Here is a 25,197-nt window from a genome sequence, read left to right as displayed (position 1 = left end):
ACTACATATCTAATCTATGATTGCTGAATATATCCCTATCACTTGTATTTATGAGCCTTAAAATGCATGTTCATTTGATGATGTGAATACAGGGCATCATGGGGTAAAGTGCTTCATTTGTTTACAATGTACGAATTCATTTGTTTACAATGTACGATTTCAGTCAGTCTGTAGGTTTGAATCCACGACTTGAACACTAATTTAAAATTGCATTGTTTACTAGTGTGAATTGTACAAGTCACAGCATTTACCAGGATAGTTTGACACCCATTAGCCGATGTAATTTTTTCGTGATGGGGTGTTGTTAAACTTAAACATTCATTCCTACATTCATTCATGTATACCGGCCTCGGTGGCGTCATGGTTATGCCATCAGTCAACAAGCTGGTAGGTGCTGGGTTTGGATCCCAGTCGAGGCATGGGATTTTTAATCCAGATACCGACTCCAAACCCTGAGTGAGTGCTGCGCAAGGCTCAATGGGTAGGTGTAAACCACTTGCACCGACCAGTGATCCATAACTGGTTCAACAAAGGCCATGGTTTGTGCTATCCTGCCCGTGGGAAGCGCAAATAAAAGATCCCTTGCTGCCAATCAGCAAGAGTAGCTCATGAAGTTGCGACAGCGGGTTTCCTCTCAAAATCTGTATGGTCCTTAACCATATGTCTGATGCCATATAACCGTAAATAAAATGTGTTGAGTGCGTCGTTAAATAAAACATTTTTCTTTCTTTCTTTCTTTCATTCATGTACAATCACAGCTTCCTGAATGCAATAATTATAGTGTAATGTCTTGAGAATTAATTAATTTTACATTATACCTCAGTACCGGGTAGGTAAATTTTTTCAAACACATCTATATTTTAAAATATGCATGTACATCAAACTTTTTTCTTATAAATGTATGTTCTGGCAGATAGGGGTGGTGGGTAGTTTTTATGGACAGTATTGATTGTGTCTCAGAAAATTATGAGAACAATAGTTGAGTTTGCCAAACACTCAAAGTCTAATGTTACATGACCCATTTTTGGTTCACGCATAAAATTTTGAATATTGTATACAAGGTTATAAGAAAAATAAGCAAAATAAAATAGGTAACCTGTAATTTGTTGGTGTAATGGTTTTTATAAACTTCAAAAATTCACAGCCGTCTATTCAGTACTCGAAATAGGAAGTAAAACATGACCTACTGTTATTTTGTTTTTAAATAACAGGTCAAAAGAAATATGTCTTGCTAAGAAAACAGTATGGCCTGCTGACAATAAAACAGAACATGTGAGTGAAGGATTTGGGAGAAAAATTAAAAACTCCAGATGTATTTTAAGAGCATCATGGAATTAAAATATAACAGATCATGAGCTAAATAACAGATTAGGTAATCATACATACTTCCATCTTTCTCTTAAAAAATGACCTGCTATTTTTTTGTTAGTTTTGACAGGTGAATTTTTATTTCACCTGCTATAGGTCTCAGAAATGGACTGCTTTTCGTGTTTCGCAGGCCACTATTTTGAGTCCTGCGATTTTATATTGCATGGTTTGTTCTCCAAGTGTTTATAGTGATAAATATTATGTGAGTCATTAACCTTTGTTTTCCTTCTCAATAATCATTAAATTTTATGACCAAATGCTCCTGTTCACATTTTATTACAAAACATTCCAGTTCATAGGCATACAGGCTCCCATTTTTTTTTGCCTGAATTAAACAAAAATGGCTGAATGGGGATCATGTTTATTCATTACTGCCAAACAAATATATACGGATACATGGATTACAACTAATACTGTGAGCAGAATGATTGAAATACATGGGGAAAAGTTTCACGCCAGCTCATTTTGCCTGAATATCTTTATCGTTTTTGCCCAAATTTGAAGATTTTCTACAGGACTGGGTCGTCTCGTACGCTTATGTTCCAGTTCATGGTTTTTATTTTCTGTATATTATGTCAGTGAAACTAAACTCCTAAATTCATCAGTACATTGTGGTGATCTTTTCTATACTTTTAAGGCACCTTACAGATCCCAGTGATTTTAATCTGAGGTATTAACGTTGAACTTAATACTTTTTTGTCGAACTCCAAACAGGACCTCTTTTTCTTTTTCTCACAAATATTTTACTTTATCATAAATAAAACTTTTTTCCTTTTTTTTAATTAATATAATTATATTTTTTTATGGTAGATTTTCATTTGTTGTTGCTAAAAAAAAAAATTGTGTTTAGTTCTTTTGCAGAAATACTTGTAAATTAAACATGACACCAACAAAATAAAAGTTGACATTTTGTCAAATTCAGCTTAGGACTATTTGTTTAAAAATGTTTTAATAGAGATCAGAAAAATGTTATGTGCATCAACAAATAACCATTACTCATTTTATTAAATAAAATTTATTTTTACCACACAAAATTACGTAAATAACAAAAGTCCTTCTTGGTATTTTGTACCATGAAAAACGATAACCTCATATCATCGAAGTTCAAGATAGCATCAGTAATAATAAAATCATCTCAAAATAATAACTAAAAAAATATAAAAAAATATAAAGTAGCAACAACAAATATAAAATACCATTAAATGATGTAATTTTGAAACTTAAAAAAAAAAATCATTCCTGTTTGGGATTCCATATTGTTTTTGGTGTGCCTCAGTTGCCTTTGGTTAGTAAGCTTTTTACTCATTGCACTATTAATTAGTTACTAGCCAGAATTGTACTTTGCACAATTTTATTTGCAAAGCATTGTCATAAATTCTCATTTAATTTTTATCTCTTATTGTGCTTACATGGTTGTGACTAATAACAGTCCTATTTAACTAACACATTTCTAAATATGATTAATTATATTGATTCCAATGCCTGTAGTTTTTGCAACAAATCACCTGAAACCATACAACACCTTTTATTTGAATGTAGTTTAGTACATTCTCTGTGGGAAGCAATAGAAGAATGGATAAGAAATGAAACTGGAATTAATATTACTCTAAGCAGAGACATAGTTATGTTAGGCATGATCAACAACGAAAAAGGTGATTTTGTAAATTGGCTGACTATCAACATAAAATATTATATTTACAGTATGAAAATACAAAAAAGAAATTTACATGTCAATGTCGAGAAAAATATTCTACAAAATAATTTTGAAATAGAAAAAAATATTTATTACAAAAATTGCAACTATGAAGCATTTCATAAGCAATGGACACCCTTATAAAACACTCTTTGAAAGAATGTTTTAATTAAAAATAATGCTTTGAAAGTTCACTTGGAAATAGAGTACTAATTAAAATGTCATTCTCAATTACTCTCTCATATCCCCACAACTTCTTTATACTTATCTACTGTTGTTGCACACACACACACACATCCTCCTCTCTCTCTCTCTCTCTCTCTCTCTCTCTCTCTCTCTCTCTCTCGCTCTTTCTCGCTCTCTCTCTCTCTCTCGCTCTCTCTCTCTCTCGCTCTCTCTCGCTCTCTCTCTCTCTCTCGCTCTCTCTCCCCCCTCTCTCTCGCTCTCTCTCCCCTCTCTCTCTCTCTCTCTCTCTCTCTCTCTCTCTCTCTCTCTCTCTCTCTCTCTCTCTCTCTCTCTCTCTCTCTCATAAAAATGTATATAAAAGACCCCTGAATCTTTATTTTATTCGGTAGTAGTCCATGGTATGATGGCAGTAGGTTTCCCCACACACTATTAACCATAATGTCCGACGTCAATATAACCATAATAAATTGTGTTGAGTGGTGCATAATCAAATAAACCATTTCTTCTCCTCCTAACCATCATCAGAACTATCGTACAAAAAATTTAAATATACTGGTAGAACTGCAATACTTAATGAACAAAATTTAATAACACACTCAAAATCTAATACTCCTAGTAACAAGAAACACTATATTCAGCAGGGTGTATTCTTTTTGTTTTGTTTTGCTTGTTTGTTGTTGTATGTTTTTACCAAACCAACAAGTTAAGTTGCTGTATTTAAAGCATCTGGGTGTTTAATTCGACCAGTGCAATATACTGATCAAGTACACGATCCCTGTTGAAAAATGACCATTTGTATAATGATCTGAGAGAAAAATATGGATGTACATATACTTAATTAACTGACTTAATCCCCTTCATGCTAAGAAGCACATAAGGCATATACAAATATGCTTAATAACGTAAGGATGTACATATAGATATATGCTTAATAGAGGTCGAGTTTAAGCAGTTTCAACTTGAGCGTCTAGCAGTCTTTGGAAGATAATTTTGATGCTTAATAGAGACAGAATTTAAGCAGTTTTGACTTAGGAATCTAGCAGTGTTTTAAAGATAATTTTGTTGTTGTTTGACTGTAAAATAATATTAACTGATATAGGTTAACAGGCACACTAGCTGTATTTTCATCACCTTTGCAATTAAAATGTGTGTTTTTTTTTTACATAAGTGTGGAGCACTGAATTTTGTTTTGTACACACTAAAGTTACATAACGATAAACATTGTGAAACACTTGTGTCATACTTAAGGATTTGTCTTAATTAGGCATATAACCTGTTGATTAGTCACATGCATTGAGATGTTTTACGGAAACAAACTAGTTTCATTCGTTAACATTCATAAGTTAAAATTAAGTAAAAAAACTGAACCATTAAAACAACAACAACAACAACAAAACCCAAACACAAGCAACAGACTTACAGTGAGACATATTTTATTACATATCATGTAACATTTTATCACTGATATTTTAGTTAAAGTACATGTAGCTTTCTGGTATGTTTTGAAAAAAAAGAAAAGAGTTTAAATTTAAAGTATTTATCATTATCATAATTTATACAGGTAAATGTTGCATGTTTTTACAGATTTAAATGATCTTTATTTTTATCATAGCAATATCCAGTTGTTTAAATATTACCTGATGGAAAACATCTTCGAATGACAAACTCCTGACTGAAGATTACATAATGAGAAATGTCTTAAAGTGACAGACCCTAGTTTTTAAATGTAATATTTTTTATTTGGGTGGGGGGTGGGGGGGTGGGGGTGTGTGTATGGTCTAGCATTACGAAGCGTTAGAGAGGGGAGGGAGGGTGTCTGATTGTGACCAAAATAGCATTAAGTAATATTTCAATGGCCCCATACTGCTTAAGCACATTTAAAAAAATATACATACTTTCCAGAGGAGTATGAGGGGTGTATGGTCTAGCATTATGGAGGGATGGTGTCTAATTTTGACCAAAATAGCATTACGTAATATCCCATACTACTTAAGCATATATATATATTTTTTTAAATATATTTTCCGGAGGAGTATGAGCCCCAATACATTTTGCTTACCACAATGTAGACCCTTCCTCACACGAGTCAACTGCCTGGAACAGATATTTATCTCATTTTCACTTGATTTTTCTACTTATTTTTCTCTCTAATTTAAACATAATATCTTTGGTAAATTAACACTTCAGTCATTAATTTAACTAACTTGGGGTGAGAGTGAGGTGGGAGAGCTGGTACTGGGGTGTGTACGGTAGCGGTATAGTAAATAACATCTCACCAGGTCAAAGTTCAAAGTGCACATAACTTTGAATGTCACATTTAAAAAAAGAAGAAAACCCCCCAGAAATGCTTGCCATTGGTGAGATACGTGACAGGTCATGTTGTCATAAAATATTGTTTTGACATGAAAACTGTTTCTGCCATTTCATATCATGTTTATATCCTGAGTGAAATAATTTTCATTTGTCATGAACTTTGGTATAAATGTCGAAATTTTAATTCATATCACTGATCTTGTTTGGTTGATGTTCCGGTAAGGTTGTCATGCACAAATCAATGACCTCATCGCATGACGTTGAAATGTTACATCCCATTTGATGTTCTAGAGGGACATAACACTTTGATATGAACCAAAGATATGTGTAACCACATGGGTAGTAATATTGATCAGCAGAAAGAGCTCTTTTTATATGTATTTTCCCCACAGAGAATATACCAATGATGGTGTACATGGGTTATGTGTAGGACACTGTGTTCGCAGATGGTAATTCAGTTAAATAATTAAAACTTTATAATTAATATTGAATATTAACCCGTATTGATTTGTATTATCTTTGTTTTAGTTGGTTTCCTAAAGGAGTCTTACTGAACTGCTTGGCTGGAGCTAAATACTTGGAAAACGGGGAGGTAAAATCTCTCACATTTGTATATATTTCTGCAATTATTGATAAACAAAAGCTCGGCCAAATTTCACAAAGCATTGTAAGCCTAGTTTTGCACATAAACGTAAATCTACGACTAAACCACAATTGTTATTACCAATAACAGAATACCAATATATTTTGAAGTACACATATTTCATTTTCTTTTGACTTTAAAATGCTCCATCTTCCACAATGATGTGAAATAAGTGCCAAACACGTGTAAACATATCATCGGTATAACTGCTAGTCACAGACTTAAACTTATGATGTTTTGTGAAATGGGCCCCTGGTGTGGGATGTTGTTCAGTGTATAAAAATGTAGAAAAATAGAAATACAGTTATGTAGTTGTATGCCATAAAGCAGGACGTAGCACAGTGGTAAAGTGCTCAACAATGTGCGGTCAGTCTAGGATCGATCCCTGTCGGTGGGCCTATTAGGCTATTTCTCGTTCCAGCCATTGCACCACAACTGGAACTACAATGAAGTTAATTAATTCCTGATTAATCTATGGCTTGCAGTTTACTTTTTGTGCACATGATTAAATAATATAAAACATTAACATGCCCAATAATTTATGAATCCTCTGGAATATTTTCTGGATGTTTTTTGCAGAAGGCTTTGAGATATTGAGCTGAAAATTTGTGTATAGCTTTTTCATGTACTGTTACAGATTAAGTTTGACTTTCATGGTGATTTACCCATTTTTGATGGAGTTATGGCCCTTGAACTTAGGCAATGTGAAAATTATTTTTCCGGACTTCATTTTTAGAAAGCCTTGAGATATTGAACTGAAACTCTGTATATAGCTTTATCATGTACTGTTACAGATGACATTTAACTTTCATGGCAATTTACCCATTTTTAAACAGATTTATGGCCCTTGAACTTAAGAGATATGAAAATGTTTTCCAGACTTGTTTTGCAATACCTGAAAATATTGAGGTGAAATTTTGTATATAGCTTTATCATGTACTGTTACTGATCAAGTTGAACTTTCATGGTGATTTACCCACTTTTCACAGATATTTGACCCTTGAATTTAGGAGATAAGAAAAATTGTTGGGTCAGGTAGGGGATGTGTAGTGCTTTAGCAGTACTCTCAAAATGCTTGTTTATTTATTATTTTATTTATAATTAATTAATTAATTAATTAATTTGTTTATTTATATATTTAGTTATTGTATTAATAATTAATTATTTGTGATTAGGTGAAGGAGATACATATATTGTTTTTTACTTTATTTATTTATTTATTATTTAGATAATATATAATAATATTTTTTACTTTTATTTATTTTTTTGTTTATTAATTTATTTAGGTAAAGGAGATAGCTCCGGGATGTCTGCTGGATAATGTTCAGTCTCTCAACTTCATGCCGGGCTTCAACCTGGAGGGTTTTCCCAACAGAGATTCCACGCTGTATGGCAAGGCTTATGGGATTGAGTCAGCCCACACTCTGTTGCGTGGAACACTCAGATACAAGGTACATGTGTAATACTAAATATAACATTTTATATATTGTAGAGGCTTGCAGAAATGATAGGTAAACTACCAGTATATGCATGCTAATGATATTAAACTATTTCTGAGTTATCCTGTTTGTCTAGATATTGTGGTGCATAAATAAATGGTTCTTATTAATTGGTAAACTATTTTCTGATATATCTCAATAGATTTTTAATATCAAGGTAATTTCCACTCTGTTTTTAAGTGTATTTTATGGCATACACATTTATTTTAAAAGAATATTTGACATGATATTTGTAACACTAAAAAGTCAGCTCTTTTTTTCTTCTTCTTTTTTTTTACATTTAATTTTTGAGTTGCAGTTATGACAAGAATATTTATGTTATAAAATTCAAACTGCTTGATAATTTTGCACAGGGCTACAGCACTGCTATTCAAAGCTTGAAAGACCTCAACCTTCTGAGTTCTGAGCCACACCCTGCACTTCATCCTGGAGGGCCTGACATCACGTGGGTAAGTTTCACTTCTGAATTCTAAGCCACATCCCGCACTTCATCCTGGAAGGCCTGACATCACATGGGTAAGTTTCACTTCTGAGTTCTAAGCCACACCCCACACTTCATCCTGGAAGGCCTGACATCACGTGGGTAAGTTTCACTTCTGAGTTATGAGCCACACCACGCACTTCATCCTGGAGGGCCTGACATCATGTGGGTAAGTTTCACTTCTGAGTTCTGAGCCACACCCCGCACTTCATCCTGGAGGGCCTGACATCACGTGGGTAAGTTTCACTTTTGGGTTCTGAGCCACACCCCACACTTCATCCTGGAGGGCCTGACATCACGTGGGTAAGTTTCACTTCTGGGTTCTGAGCCACACCTGCACTTCATCCTGGAGGACCTGACATCACGTGGGTAAGTTTCACTTCTGGGTTCTGAGCCACACCACGCACTTCATCCTGGAGGGCCTGACATCACGTGGGTAAGTTTCACTTCTGAGTTCTGAGCCACACCCCACACTTCATCCTGGAGGGCCTGACATCACGTGGGTAAGTTTCACTTCTGGGTTCTGAGCCACACCCCACACTTCATCCTGGAGGGCCTGACATCACGTGGGTAAGTTACATTTCTGAGTTCTGAGCCACACCACGCACTTCATCCTGGAGGACCTGACATCACGTGGGTAAGTTTCACTTCTGGGTTCTGAGCCACACCCCACACTTCATCCTGGAGGGCCTGACATCACGTGGGTAAGTTTCACTTCTGGGTTCTGAGCCACACCTGCACTTCATCCTGGAGGACCTGACATCACGTGGGTAAGTTTCACTTCTGGGTTCTGAGCCACACCCCACACTTCATCCTGGAGGGCCTGACATCACGTGGGTAAGTTACATTTCTGAGTTCTGAGCCACACCACGCACTTCATCCTGGAGGACCTGACATCACGTGGGTAAGTTTCACTTCTGGGTTCTGAGCCACACCCCACACTTCATCCTGGAGGGCCTGACATCACGTGGGTAAGTTTCACTTCTGGGTTCTGAGCCACACCACGCACTTCATCCTGGAGGGTCTGACATCACGTGGGTAAGTTTCACTTCTGGGTTCTGAGCCACACCTGCACTTCCTCCTGGAGGACCTGACATCACGTGGGTAAGTTTCACTTCTGAGTTCTGAGCCACACCACGCACTTCCTCCTGGAGGGCCTGACATCACGTGGGTAAGTTTCACTTCTGAGTTCTGAGCCACACCACGCACTTCATCCTGGAAGGCCTGACATCATGTGGGTAAGTTTCACTTCTGAGTTCTGAGCCACACCCCGCACTTCATCCAGGAGGGCCTGACATCACGTGGGTAAGTTTCACTTCTGAGTTCTGAGCCACACCACGCACTTCATCCTGGAGGACCTGACATCACGTGGGTAAGTTTCACTTCTGGGTTCTGAGCCACACCCCACACTTCATCCTGGAGGGCCTGACATCACGTGGGTAAGTTTCACTTCTGAGTTCTGAGCCACATCCCACACTTCATCCTGGAGGGCCTGACATCACGTGGGTTAGTTTCACTTCTGAGTTCACAGGACCGATCCATAGGTTGTTAATAACAGAATAATAAATCATTTCCCAATGACACTAGTACATGATATGGTTACTGCATGGTTAGTCACTGTGATACGGTTGCAGTATGTTTAGCCACTACCCGGTATTGAGATTGTAGACAAGTACACACAGGTATGTGGAAGTTACTTTGTCACCAAGTACTAAAATGACTGGGGGGGGGGGGGGGGGGGGGCGGAGGAAGAAAACCCAGAAAGAAAGAAAGAAAGAAAGAAAGAAGTTTGATTAACTGTCAAAATCAAAGAAAGAGAAGTTAATATGAACTGTCCAAAAAAACCATAAAAAAAAACAGTTGATGTAAAGTTCGATCATGATTTTCATATCGAAAACCTGAAATATCTTGAAGTTTGTACAATACATAGTGTTCCCTTGTTTCTTTATCTTGGCATCTTATCTTTGTCCTATTTCTATAGTGTTTCGGTTTTGTTTTTCATCTTTAGAAAGGATTCATCAGTGAATACTTTGGAAAGACAGATGACATCTTTGAAGATTCCTTAAAAGATCTCCTGTATGAAAAGTTTAAAAAGAACGAACACATGCTGAAGACTGTTGTTGGGTACTCGTTTGCTTATTATAATCTAAACAATGGACAAATAAAGGAAGAGCTTGTCAACAAAGAAATATTAAGTAATCTAGATCTCTGTGTTTGTTAAAAAGATTTTTAAAATGTTGTTTAATGACACCACTAGAGCACATTGATTTATTAATCATCGGTTCTTGGAGAGGAAACCTGCTACATTTTTCCATTAGTAGCAAGGGATATTTTATATGCACCATACCACAGACAGGATAGCACATACCACAGCCTTTGAAATACCAGTCGTGATGCACTGGCTGGAACTATTATTGGGTACTCATTTGCTTATTTTATCTAAAATGTGCACAAACAAATGAAGAGGCTATCCATAAAGGAACAGTAACTATGTAAACAGTTGAAAGTTAATTTTAGGTATTCTAGTTCCAATATCACTTTTGGTTCAGGGGATCAAATGCCATGTATAAAGTTATATGCAAAATGCCATCGTGCAGCTTTAAAGTCGACTATTTTTAATATGATATGTTTCAACTGTAAATTATTATAATGTATGTATGTATGTGTATGGTCTGTTTTAGGCTTGGTCTTCTTGGAGATGAAATAATAGAGAAAAATGGAACACCAGTGGATACTCTTTCAAATTACCTGGCAAAACGACTGGCTTATGGTATGTGCAGACCCTTAATATACAAGGAGATGGCTTCCAGGCCCTGTACCATTTTTGTCCATATTGTGTGTTTGTATAACGTGTTAAAAGTACCAAGTAAGAATAGGTGACCTTTATGTAGTGGTAAAATATAAATAGGTGTGTGGAATGTGGTCTTTAAGAATAGGTGACCTTTATGTAGTGGTAAAATATAAACAGGTGTATGGAATGTGGTCTTTAAGAATAGGTGACCTTTATGTAGTGGTAAAATATAAACAGCTGTATGGAATGTGGTCTTTAAGAATAGGTGACCTTTATGTAGTGGTAAAATATAAACAGGTGTATGGAATATGGTCTTTAAGAATAGGTGACATTTATGTAGTGGTAAAATATAAACAGGTGTATGGAATGTGGTCTTTAAGAATAGTGGACCTTTATGTAGTGGTAAAATATAAACAGCTGTATGGAATATGGTCTTTAAGAATAGGTGACCTTTATGTAGTGGTAAAATATAAACAGGTGTATGGAATATGGTCTTTAAGAATAGTGGACCTTTATGTAGTGGTAAAATATAAACAGGTGTATGGAATGTGGTCTTTAAGAATAGGTGACATTTATGTAGTGGTAAAATATAAACAGGTGTATGCAAGAGAAATATATTAGAAGTTCTTTGGAATGTATAGATAAGTGCAAGACCAAGGCTAACTCTTCAGGATGTGTGGCAGTTTGATTTCTCTAGAGGGAATAGCATAATGGAAACATGTAGCAAAGTGCCGTCTGTGACTCTGAGGTGGTAAGTAATATTAAAAAGCACTTGCAAGTATGCAGGAATTTTAGCAGTGAGGTCTAAACTGGTGAGGGAAGTTTATAGAGGGGGTCGAGACATGCTCCCCAGCAAAATGTAATGGAAAAACCCCATTTGCTTGAACAGGAAGTGTTGGGGGTTCGTCCCCCGAAACCTACCCTCTGCACATGCACCCGAAGGACATCATCAAATTGTTTTCTGTGTATGAATTGTTTAACACACCATGCCTATGGTTTAGGAAGATATATGACACAGATGAATGTGTTATGCCTCAAGATATTGAGCTGAAATTGTATGTATAGTGTGTTAGTATGTACTGTTACAGATGAAGTTTGATTTTCTTGGCAATTTACCCATTTTCACAGAGGGTTATGGTCATGGGCGTATGGGGACTTTTTGATTTAGGGGGGCTGGAGGGGTTGATTTGCCCGAAATTTTACCCAGATAAAAACTGCCCGAATTTTCCCCACTGTTTTCCCACTGTTTTGCCTGAATTTGGGGGGGGGGGGGGGGGGGGGGAGAGAATTGCCCCCTGGCGCCCCCCCCCCCTCCCCGGGTTGTACGCCCATGGTTATGGTCCTTGAACTTAAGAGATATGAAAATTTGTTTTTCAGACTTATTTTGCACAATGCCTCAACATATTGAGCTGAAATTTTGTGTATAGCTTTATTTATGAACTGGTATAGATCAAGGTTGACTTTCATGGTGATTTACTCAGTTTTCTCCGAGTTATGGACTTAGAAAAAACAAAATTTGTTTTGGCCCAATAGGGAACCAATCTGATTAAAATTAGCTCTACTGGTCTACCAGTAGATCTAACAGCATTGCGTGGACTCCCATGTCCAGGTGACATTTCATCTATAAATAACAATTTAAATAATGACCAATTACACTTTTATAGCATTATTCGGAAGCATACAAATTCTAAAAATATTGGCATCACGGGGTATTTTTTTCATCTTGAAACAAATTTTATATAAAATTTTATATTGAAATTAGTTTCCGGCATACTTCGTAATTCACCTGAATCATTTCGTATACCCGCGGCATAATCCCGAATCTTTTCAAATCACTGGCAACTGGACATGAGCTCCATTGGGCTGCTGTTAGACCCACATGTAATAGTGGAGCTAATTTTAATTAGATTGACAGGAAGGAAGGCAATGTTTTATTTAATGACGCACTCAACACATTTTATTTACAGTTATATGGCGTCAGACATATGGTTAAGGACCACACAGATATTGAGAGAGAAAACCCACTGTCGCCACTTCATGGGCTACTCTTTTCGATTAGCAGCAAGGGATCTTTTATATGCACCATCAGTCCTTGCCTTTTTAAAAACAAAGGCGAGTGAAAAACTGCACACCTCAAAACGCTTAGGCGAGTGAAAAATCGAACTCGTCAAAATGCTAAGGCGAGTGAAAATCAAGCATTTAGTAATTGGTACATGTAAATGTAGAGACATATGTTGCAAAAATGAACCAATAAACCAATAATGTTTTCTTCTAATTTTATGTTTGGTTCATTACTGGAGTCTGACTTCTTTTCCCTTTCAGGAATGGAGTTACAGTTTATTAAAAAGTTTCAGGAGTAGTACTATAGAAATATAATTATGACATGTATACACTGATGCAGACCATTTGATTTTTTAATTACAATATGTACTATTCTGATAATTTGATGCACACAATTATATATATATATACCTTTTCAGTGTTAGATGGTTAGATGAACGTGCAGCTAAACATATGTAGGAATCAACTTGTCTTGAATTTGATTATTATGTATAATGAACATGATTAGGATAGTTGGGATGGGAAACAAACACTGGTTCCGAGGAGGTGGTTCATGAACTACGACCCAAGCATATCAGGTGTGTACTACTGACTCATATTATTAAAACATTTTTAAAAAATTATAACTCGTGAAACGTGGGCCTACAATTACTTCAATTGATAGTGTTTGTTGGGACATTGATATTCACGTGGCATTTTTAATTCAACAATTACGCAACCAATCTCCCTCAACATTTTGTAACACGCCATTTAACCTACCGCTACAAGTTTATACAAACAGCTCTGACGGCGTTACATCATTGATCTTGAACGGCCCCAATGCTGTTAATAACAAAATACACAAACTCTGAAAAAAGTCTGCCATTGCAGGAATGCCATAATAAAGATAATAAAAAACCCCATAATTTTAGACACCATCATCAATGTGTAATAAGTTATCAAGTACACCAGTGTGTGTGTGCAGAATTCCAAGAGTAGAAATAATCTGACCCCAATAGCTCTGATTGGTCAATATGCCACAGAGTACTGCGCATCAAATCATGTTCCAGTCACGTGGTCTGTGACTTTCTAACAAACGAAACAAAAATTAAATAGTCGGAAATGATCATTTATTACTGTTACTGTTGGTGTACATATATACATATCTAATAACATATGCACATTCATTAACCTCTGGCTGAAATACAAATATTTAAATGAAGTTTTATTTGATTTTTTTTTAAAGATAAAAAAGAAAAATAATAGATATAAAAAAATACCTAGGCTTAATCCTACATACCTATTATCATTTCTTTTCCTTAATTTTATTATTTCGTCTTATTATATATTTTTTTAAAGAAAGTATAAAATTACACGATTGCGGGACCTTACGTAAGCTTTGTAGGCTAACAGTTATGAACTAATCAAGACAATTTTAACGACTTCGCTGATTTCCGTAATGAGTTCATATGTGTAGGCTACAGAAGCCACTATTTAATTCAGTCCCATTTCTCTTTTTGTCATAACTATATGAACAGTATAAATGAGTTATCCTTATCAGACGTTGTAATCTATTACCTTACAAAAGTGGACTCGTTCTAATTAATAATAAATTAAATAGGCAAAGAATTTTGATCGGATTGGTACGTCTTCGAAGATGTCTATTAAACCTGTGTTTTCTGATTTGTATAGCAAAGATAAGTACCAGTCATATATTAAAATCTTGCATGGACGCTACTGTTCTCGTAAAAAAAAATTCTGGTATTATTAAACGGATCTTTCTATCAGCTACATAAGGTAAATAGTGGCAATCAATATACAAAATTATTTTACGTGCGCTGTTTGTTAAGTGTAACGTGCGTTATTTTTCACACTCGCCAAATTGAAATTACGTGCGCTGTACGAGTGCGATCGCACCCACGCACCTTAAAAAGCAAGATCTGCACCATCTTACAGACAGGGTAGTACATACCACATCCTTTGATATACCAGTCGTGGTGCACTAGCTGGAACGAGAAATAGCCCAATGGGCCCACTACTGGGGATCAATCCCAGACCGATGCGCATCGAGCGAGCGCTTTACCACTGGGCTACGTCCCGCTCCTCAGTACTCTATGAATGAAGAAGTAACTCTTTGTGTTGCAGGACCAAGGGAAAGGGATCTGATCCTGATGCGCCATGACATTGGTATTTCCTGGCCAGACGGAACAACTGAACAGCGTCAACTCAATCTCGTTGTGTATGGGGATCAGGGTGGCCACTCGGCTATGGCCAAGACGGTTGGACTTCCTACCGGAATTGCCGCACGAATGGTCCTGGAAGGTGAGTCTGTAATTACACAATTCTATGATGAATAGCACCCCAAACTATTGTCACTATTTTGAACGGAATAATACAGGAATTATTAGACCCATACTAATCCAACTGGAGGAGACTATAGGTTTCATATCCTTCCTTCTCTCTGTCTGTCTGTCTGTCTGTCTGTGTGTCTGTCCATCCAACTGTATGTCTGTCTGTCTGTTCGTCCATCTGTCCCACATGTTTTTTTCCCCAAGTGCCATTGAGATATTGAGCTGAAATTTAATGTATAGCTTTATCATGTACTGTTGCAGATCAAGTTTGATGATTTACCCATTTTTGACAGAATTATGGCCTTTGAACTTAGGAGATATGAAAAAAAAAATTCCTGACTTTTTTTCCATAATGCCTTGAGATATTAACCTGAAATTTGTGTATAGCTTTATCATGTATTTATTGATGAAGTTTAACTTTCATGGCAATTTACCCATTTTTTATAGAGTTATGACCCTTGAATGTTGGAGATATGGAATTTTGTTGGGCCTGGTAGGGGACATCTATTGCGTTAGCAGTACTCTCAGAATGCTTGTTGTATTTAGAGACTCCTGAATGTACCACCGTTGTTAGGTGTTTTCAATTAATCAGGGCTGTACCCTCCAGGGGTGGGGGGCAACTACCCCCCTGAGAATCTCAGAAAAAGCATACATATCTCCGGGTTTAATTTATATAGTGTTTTATTTGTTTATGAGAAGTAGTGCTCCCCACCCTAGGATTTTGATCAGGGTACGGCCCTGTTAATAACTCTGCTTTATGACTAAAATTACATACTGAATACATCTTCTTGTTTAGAATATCAGTGTCTGTATATTCAGTGGGTTTTTTTTTTATCATCTTTACGATTGAAGTAGATCGGTCAAACTTATTTTATTTCCTAATATACATTTTTTAGTGGTATATCCATAATTATTGGGAGGTAAAATCCAGTTTAAGCAAATACAAATATTTGGACAGTCAAAAACATCTTGTATATAGAGTCAATGATATTCTAAACAGGAAAATGTACTCCATATGTAATTTTAGTCATAAAAAAGGCTCTATTAATGAAAACCGCGTTGCAATGGCAACACATTGCCATAAGAAGTGTGTGCCCAGGATAGTGTCATTGCACCTTTAATTGGATATAAGGATGAAAATAACCATATACGTGTATATATGACTGAAAGTATAGGTAATACTAAACAAAATAACTTCCGGCTGGGTCAAAGTTCGAGGTGCACCCAACTTTTGATAGAGAAGTGAACACCACAAGTCCTATGATTGGTGATAAATGTGAGTGTGTTGGTTGTAAAAAAAAAAAGTTTCGTTTGGGCAAAAAATGTATGCAATTTTATTTCATCTAGTACCACTGTGTCAAGTAGCCTTGTGCTTGAAACATGCATGGGGTACCTGTAAAAAAAAAGTACTCGCATTTTGAGCAGAACTAGGGTAGTCATAGATGCTACACATTATCTCAGAAATGAGCAGCGTTACCCCCAATTTTTTCGGATTTACTTTAAGGCTGGTAGTATTTATATCCGTAGCATTTATGTTGATTAATACGCTGCAGATAGGACTTTTAGCCACATATGTTACTATTGTCATCTATGGGATTTGACTGTACTGTAGCATTGTTGTTTGAATTTCAGGAGAGATTCAGACTAAAGGAATTGTGATTCCTCTCGCTTTTGATGTGTACCAACCGATCTTATCTCGACTTGAACAGGAAGGAATCGTCCCCACAGAAAAAATCACCATCTTGTGAAAGAATTGTTTGTGAAATAATGTACAGAGCTCGGTGATACAAAATATATTATTGTAGTCATTATTATTAATTGGATAAAGAACATGGTGTTTTTAATATACAGCCATACATTAAGGATCAAATTGGGTTCACTGTGCATCATTCAGATACTTTGCTATGGTCGAAGTAAGAATCAGAGTGAAGAATTGTGTTGTTAGGTATTAGTTACCTTTAATTTGTTAATGGGTGTGAAAAGATTGTGTCAGTTGTATATGTTTAAATTGACAGAAGGAATAATTTCCTTACACTCTTAATTTCTGATCTTGAAAAACATAAGTCGCATCTCTCATTTGTTGAGGAGAATTGAAGTGAAAAGGGAGACGAAGAGGGCAGATGTGAAAGTGAATTCACGAAGGGAAAAATATTATATTTGTTTTATCATATCACAGGTACATGTAGCATATCCAGTAAGATAACAGCTTGTGATATTTTTCATATCACATATTTTCAGAATTTGATAACTTTGCAAATTAGATGTAAATTAGTCATGTCATGGAACTAGTTTCATTAATTAACATGTATACAAAATACTTGTAAATAAATAAACATTTTCTGTCAGCTATGCATGACATATCTGTCAAAACAGTTGTACCATAATATCCTGTCATGACTGGTCCTGTGTATGACGGTTCCACCCCAGTAAAACAAATTCCGTAAAAATCGCATGATAATGTTCTGACAATGCCTTGACATGGTTTAGTATTTAAAAAAATTTTAATTTATTTTTTTATTTTATGTCTGAATTTGCTGTTATTTGTTGTGGAATAATGTTAAATAAATTGTAATTGTTAATGAAAAAAATTGTTTATATTTTTTAAAAAATGTTTCAGTTAAAAACAAGAAAGAAGAAATAATGAAGTGTTTAACAGTTCAGTATGTGACATGAGGATTGTTATGCAAAAATAAGATTCTTAACTGAATATTAATCTGTCAAAAAAAAACCCCAAAAAACACCTCAACCCCAAAACCCACAGAACCAAACAAAAAACAAAACAAAACAAACAAAACAAAACCCACAAGCAAAAGCCCCCATTTATCCTACCATCATTTTTTTTTAAATTTTATAAAATGAAATAGATAAATAAAAAAAATTGCTATGAACATTTGTTGTGTTGTAAACTATAATTCAACTTCACCCATATCAACAGAAGGCTCATGACAAGAATGCTGTGATAAAAAAAACAATCACCATAATATTAAGAATGAATAAGGTTATATTAAAAATCTTACTCTTAATGGGTAAAGGGTGGGATACGGGAGTTCATGTGATTCTGCATCAAATGTTCATACATAATTTGAATATTGAGTAATAACTGATTGGAATTATAGTCAGTTTAAGATAATATACTCTTCAAAAAAAGTAGGAGAACTCTAATAAGAATTTACAATTGCCAAAATTGTAAGGTATATTAGCTGTGGGGAATGGTTATATGATAATAGTGAATTAATTTGGCAAACATTACAAATGGTAGTTCAGTATTACAGTAGGTTTTATGACCACCAAAGATCTTGAAGGACGAATGGGGTCAGAAGTGAAATTTGAAAGTCCACGTTTTTTTATCAGTAAATCGCAACTTCAATGAATAAAAATGACTAAAAACAAAACAATAACAACTGTATGATCAACAGAATGAAAAAGATTGACAGAAATAATGTTTCACAGCGATTAATGGACCTTCCTGGAAATTATCAAAATCGAGAATGACACCCCACGCACGTGTACGGGGCAACTGCATGATGCATGGAAACTATGGAATGTGTTTCGGTGTGTTGATAAACAGACCTGAAAATTCTTTACTAGGATGTCTGGTCAAAACGTATGTTCGGTTTAATAGTTGATATTAACATTAATATTTCAGGTTCCCCTACTTTTTTTGAATACAATATTAAATCCTAATATATGATGTTGACGATGCCAAAACATGGTGATAATCTCGATGTATCATTTTACTGAGGTGCTGTCGGCCTTCTGGATCTCATTATAGATATTTTAATACCATTCCAGCATAATCATGTTAAGTTTTACACAAAATTAATAGTTTAGTTTAAAAACATTAACGTAAAAAGTATGATTGACGAAATAAAATGGAATTAGAAATCATCTAAATTTACCACTAATGATCAGCAGATGTTATTAGAACAATAATGGCTTATGATAAAAACAACAACCAACAAACATTTATTGTATCTAAAAAAAATTGAATAAAATGAAAATTCTGTTATGGCATTTAAATCATTTATAGAATTAGCATATTATACTTGTCTGAAAACCAAACTGTGGTTTTTTTTTTAAGGTAACCAACATATCTACCAAAAAGTGATACCATATCTACCAAAAAATAAACTCATAAGATTGGCATTTTGAGTGCATATTCACCAGAGAAATATGACTGTCTTCCGTTTATGTTTACAGTGATTCTTGTTACACTATTTGACATGTTATGTAAATACATTTCATATGCAATTTTTTTTATCATGCATACAGTATAGTTTCTTTTTTGAGTGAGTATACTTTAATATTAGCTGTTGTTTGTAGCAATTTTCATTTTAATGCAGATTGGATGGATCCCAAAACAGGTATGGCATTATAGCAGGCCCACAGGAAGGATGGGCACAGACCAAAATGGGGGAGGCACAAGTAAATATTTTTGGTCTATATATATATATATATATATATATATATATATATATATATATATATATATATATATATATATATATATATATATATATATTTGTAGAACAAAACTAAATGTTAGGGCCTCATTTGTGTGTGTGTGTGTGGGGGGGTGGGTGGTAAGAGCATGCCCTGCCTCCCACCCAGCCCTTCAGGTTCCTAAGGGCCTGTATAGTGTCCTTTACGTTTCCTAAAACTTCCATTATTTTCTACTATAGAGAAAGATAAATGGTTCTTCTGTAATGTTTAAAATACCCTTTAATATTAATCAGTTTTTAATTTTTTTTTACTCTATATAAGCCATGTTTGGTAAGTTTTCCATGGTGCACTTTTGTATTAACCTATCTTCCATGCAGAAATAAAAACCTTAAATCTGCTTTTTAAAAGGTTGCTAACTTTTCTTTTGTAAATGCTAATTTTGTTATGAGACTATACAACAAAAATATGTAATGCAAATTATTATGTGACCTTGTTATTAGAAAATAATGCATGAATAGTTTGTTACATAATTAGTTTTGTCTATATACTGTGTAATTATGCATAAATACGTTTTAAATTTGTTTGTGTTAATGTTTAAAATATTTGGTCAAAACATCTGTGATACAAAATTATTATTTGTTATTGAAGATCTAGATCAGAGAGAATTATGGCCAACACAGCCTTTAATAGCACTTGACTATTATTTCTTACCAATAATATTTACTTTAATCATTTTGATGTTTTAAGTAGTCCAAAATTATTATTATTTATTTTTATTATTATTATTATTAGGTTTTTATTAAAAATTTATTTATTTTTATTATTAGAGTTTTTTCTTTTGGTAGGGGGGGGGGGGGCATGCTTTTTAAGGGTTCCCCCCTTGTTTTCTAAAAATATCCTGTAAAAGAATCGTTAATGGTGTCTTATCAACTTTAATTATAACACAGAATTGCAACAGGATTTGTTTATAATTGTATCATCTGCTTACAAAAGGTTTTGTGTCTTTAAGTAGTAAATAATTCATGACAAAGTGTGAATCTTTCAAAATTAATTAACAAAAAATTATTAAAGGCTAGGTTCATTGGGTTTTTTTTTTCCTGAATTCATGCTTTGGATTATTAGACAATCTAGACCCATTCTTAAAATCCATCATAGCTGAATTCATTCAGAGACACATACATGAGATCACAGGAATGGATTAAGAATGCAAACTATCCAATGAAATATGAATTGGTGTAACAGTTTGCATTAAAGAAAACATTTGGAGACTCGCCATGTACCCATAACAGTGTTGTAGTTTGAACATATATTCTTGGGTATTTTTTTTAAGTTGAATGATCAGTTGTTTTTTGAAAGGTGAATTATGAAATTGTGATCAAAGTTATGAAAATCATGAGATCTATGGCTATGACTGAAGTGATTTCCTAGCATTCCATGATCTGTATATTAAAAACATTTGGATAATGTATGCATCACAAACACGTGAATTGCTTCAGTTTTGTTTTGAAATGCATTGTATAAGAAACATTAAAGAGACCGTCTTGAATTTGCTGCTATTATAACATATTTTGAATATCAGTGTCAGTACAGTCGGACCTCGTTACCACGACCATGTTCGTCCCTGGGTCACTTTGTTGTTATTTCAAAATTACCGATGTATCGAATTGTTATGAATTATCTCCATTGCCAATATAACATAACAAAAAATACTAATTAATATAACTGATGACTGAATAGCATTTAAATAATTAATGCATTGCAATTATTATTTAAAAACAACAAATACACATACATACAATAAGTTTTTTTTAAATATCATTAAATATATTAAACAAGGCGCATTCACCGTCAGTCTAATCATTGCTTGGTTAAAGACATCTCCGATTGGTACCTGTTTCGTTTACAATTTTTTTTAATATCATGAAAATAGATGATTTTATTGATCGAAGTTAATTGGTTAACTAAAGCCTTATTTGCAAAAGCAATACATGTTTACAGATTACGCAGACATCAGTAGCTCGGACAGCATGTGACACATTCGGCTCACTATGAGATCAAGGAATCTAAGTGGTTGTGTGTGTACTGCCAATATGCTACGGTATCTGTGATTGTAAAGAGGTGTTTTCAGACATCGGATGCACGTTTGTTCCTAATTTGCTCTGTCGTTGTTGGAAGGTGTATATTCCGGTGTAATGAACAGAATAATACTGATGTACGTTTGTTCCCGACAATTTGTGGTCAGATGGTGTAAATGTCATGGTAACGACAGTCGTTGTTACGAGGTCTGACTGTATATATATACAAGGTGCTTCGAATCATCTCAATCTTCCTAGAAGAGGACGGTTCGTAGCCCAGTGGTTAAGTGCTCACTGGATGCTCTGTCAGTCTAGGATGATCCCCGTCGGTGGGCTCATTGGCCTATTTCTCATTCAAACCAGTGCACCACAACTGGTATATCAAATGCCATGGTATGTGCCATCCTGTCTGTGGGATGGTGCATATAAAAGATCCCTTGCTACTAATGAAAAAAATGTAGTGGGTTTCCTCTCAAATTACCAAGTGTTTGACATCCAGTAGCCAATAATGAATAAATCAACGTGCTCTAGTGGTGTCATTAAACAAAACAAACCTCATTAGTAAGAAACATGTTACAATGGCAGAAAATTCAGGACTGTATCTTTAAATGGCTGAAAATTATATATGTTTTTTTTTATCATATTGCAACAAAGTGTGTACATATATGAAAAAGAGTTTAACAATTTAAAATATTAAAAAATTAAACTACTCCACTTGTCTTAAAGATAATGATGTCACATGTTCATTGAACTGAGAGCATAAAAATGGGTGAAAGGCCTATTCAATTGTAAATATATATATACTAGTATATCTTTAAGACAAGTGGAATTGTTTAATTTTGTTCATATATATATATATATATATACATAGATACATACATAGATACATACATACATATTTACACACACACACACACACACACACACACACACATGTATACTAGTATATATATTTTTAAATTTTAACTATTAGCTATTTAAAAAAAAAAATACTCCATAAATATCGTATTCAGTTTTTAACTTATTTACTTCATGGTATACAATAAAACTGCTTATATGTTTAAAAGAAAAACATCAGTGGTTAAACAGAATATAAAAAAAACCCCACTGTCAGTTGGCAGGATTTGAACCTATGTTGCACCATTTTGCACATTTTATAACCTGCAACCTTAACTACTCGGCCAACCAGGTCTTCCACAAAAATTGAAGCCCAATTAACTGTAGTTAAGAAAACCTGCTGGCAGACACTCCTTTAAAAACTAATGTAACAGGTTGTATTAATATACAGCAATTTTTAAATTGCTTTGAGTCTAGACATTTTAAAGTTGTATAAGCTACTTTATTATTATTTTAAAAATATATACATGTATGTCTGATAATACCATGCAAGTATTATGTAGCTATTGTTATTGTTTTTCATATGGCAGCTACTTCTTTATCATTATAAAACCAATGACTTTCTACCGACATGATAATGGCATATAGAAATGGCTGTAGATTCTTTCTTTGGCAACCCATGAAGATACTTAATTGTCAGTGATTTACATAGTTTTATAATATTCTCTCGTAAGACTTTACTGCTGTTACATACAGTACATCAGATCATTTGTGTAGTTCATACCTAGAGTCCAAACTTAGGCAGTCGAGACTTTAACTGTTAGTCGTAAACGTAAACTTACTTTTGTTTTGTGAAATTGGCTCTTAATTGCTAGACTTTCAGAATTCAGACTTATTGAGAATCCAAACTCAGGAAATTCAGACTTGGAGAGTTTATACCTATACATTTCAGACGTAAAGAGTTTTCGAGTCCAGACTTAGAGACTTAGGGAGCCCAGCTTTATAGATTTCAAACACACTCCAAACTTAGGAAATCTAGACTTAGAATGTCTAGAGAGTCCAGATTCTAGTTTTAGTCTGGTTACGATTCTAAACTGTTATATAAGAACATTACTGTATGTTGAAAAATCTTGTGATAATGTTTTTTAAATTTTCATTGTGTGTGCAGAATTTAAGGACCGTAACAGTATGACATATGTCCATAGTATGAATATTTTAAAATATAAAATGTCCATAATTTGAATATTTGAAAGCATGATATTTGCCCATAATTTGAATTGTTCACTGTATGAAATATGATGCATGCTGTAAAGATATCAAGGTTTTAAGTTTTTCACAATCATTGTACATTAGTTTTATTTGACTTGATAGTATTTAATATGAACTGAGTATTCAATTAGCTTATTTGACTTGATAGTATTTAATATGAACTGAGTATTCAATTAGCTTATTTGACTTGATAGTATTTAATATGAACAGAGTATTCATTTAGCTTATTTGACTTCGATAGTATTTAATATGAACTGAGTATTCAATTAGCTTATTTGACTTGATAGTATTTAATATGAACAGAGTATTCATTTAGCCTTATTAATGCCTTGAAAAACCTGAAATAATGTGATATAGGATGTGGAGGTGAGATTGCAACTTTACTTTGATCAATACTCACAAAAATTAATTTCTGATCATCTTACATATTAACAGAAATCTTGCATATTTTGGATAGAAATGACTGAAGTCAAGCTTGTTATGTTAAACCCAGCTGTTGATTCATCACAGAAGTTTATTTTTGTAGGTCCTTTTTATAACCCAATTCTTCTTCTCATTTTTGTTTGCTCTTGACTATACCTGGAGGCTAGCACCGGCCATACAGCTTCTTCTTGAGTGTTGTTGTCATAGTCTGTGTAGTATATCATCATTTATAACCAAATAACGTGAAACTGTAACACCCCCCCCCCCCCCTCTTATTATCTTGAGTTGGTATGAGGATGCACATTTTTATGGTTATAATTCTAGGATCAGACTACCAACTGCCAGCAAAAAGTTGGCCAGATCAAAACCATTATTGTATTCATATTTATGTATTGTTTTTAAACAAATTCAAATGTATGTAACTAGAAGGTATGAATATATACATGTATTTTTGTAAGGCAATGATTCAAGGCTCCCCAACCTTGACACTGTCAACTGATCTGGGGGGCAATAAACTCATTAAAAAACAAAGAAAACCCCCCACAAAAAAACCCTTTCTGCTGTCAAGATTTTCTACGACTGTCCAGTTGCTAGTCTGAGCACTCTTACAACTCGATTCTCGTCATATAACCCATTAGTTAATCTAAGCACACCTGTCGTAAGTCAGAAGTTGGAGGAAATTACAACACAACCGTCGAGTTGACCAACTTTCTACTGATAGTTGGTAGTCTGAGGCTAGCATAAGACGTATGAGCCTTTGACAAACTCAAGGCAGACCAAACATA

General features: G+C 34.5%; 1 protein-coding gene across 3 annotated transcripts in view; it reads left to right on the top strand.

Moving 5' to 3' along the window:
• The window catches only part of LOC121368084 (alpha-aminoadipic semialdehyde synthase, mitochondrial-like), a 70,256-nt gene extending 51,652 nt beyond the window's left edge, over window positions 1–18,604 (top strand). For all 3 annotated transcript variants that reach the window (XM_041492626.1, XM_041492624.1, XM_041492625.1), the window contains 7 exons: window positions 6,089–6,152; window positions 7,490–7,654; window positions 8,056–8,151; window positions 10,192–10,307; window positions 10,865–10,953; window positions 15,160–15,336; window positions 16,998–18,604. In XM_041492626.1, the coding sequence (XP_041348560.1) occupies window positions 6,089–6,152; window positions 7,490–7,654; window positions 8,056–8,151; window positions 10,192–10,307; window positions 10,865–10,953; window positions 15,160–15,336; window positions 16,998–17,113 (823 nt within the window). In that variant the 3' untranslated portion in view covers window positions 17,114–18,604. The remainder of the gene's footprint in view (window positions 1–6,088; window positions 6,153–7,489; window positions 7,655–8,055; window positions 8,152–10,191; window positions 10,308–10,864; window positions 10,954–15,159; window positions 15,337–16,997) is intronic.
• Window positions 18,605–25,197: the final 6,593 nt, after the last annotated feature.

This window comes from Gigantopelta aegis, chromosome 3, assembly GCF_016097555.1.
Source record: "Gigantopelta aegis isolate Gae_Host chromosome 3, Gae_host_genome, whole genome shotgun sequence".
Classification (NCBI taxonomy): Eukaryota; Metazoa; Mollusca; class Gastropoda; order Neomphalida; family Peltospiridae; genus Gigantopelta; species Gigantopelta aegis.
The sequence above is the reverse complement of the archived record's forward strand: the minus strand, read 5'-3'. Positions and strand labels throughout refer to the sequence as shown.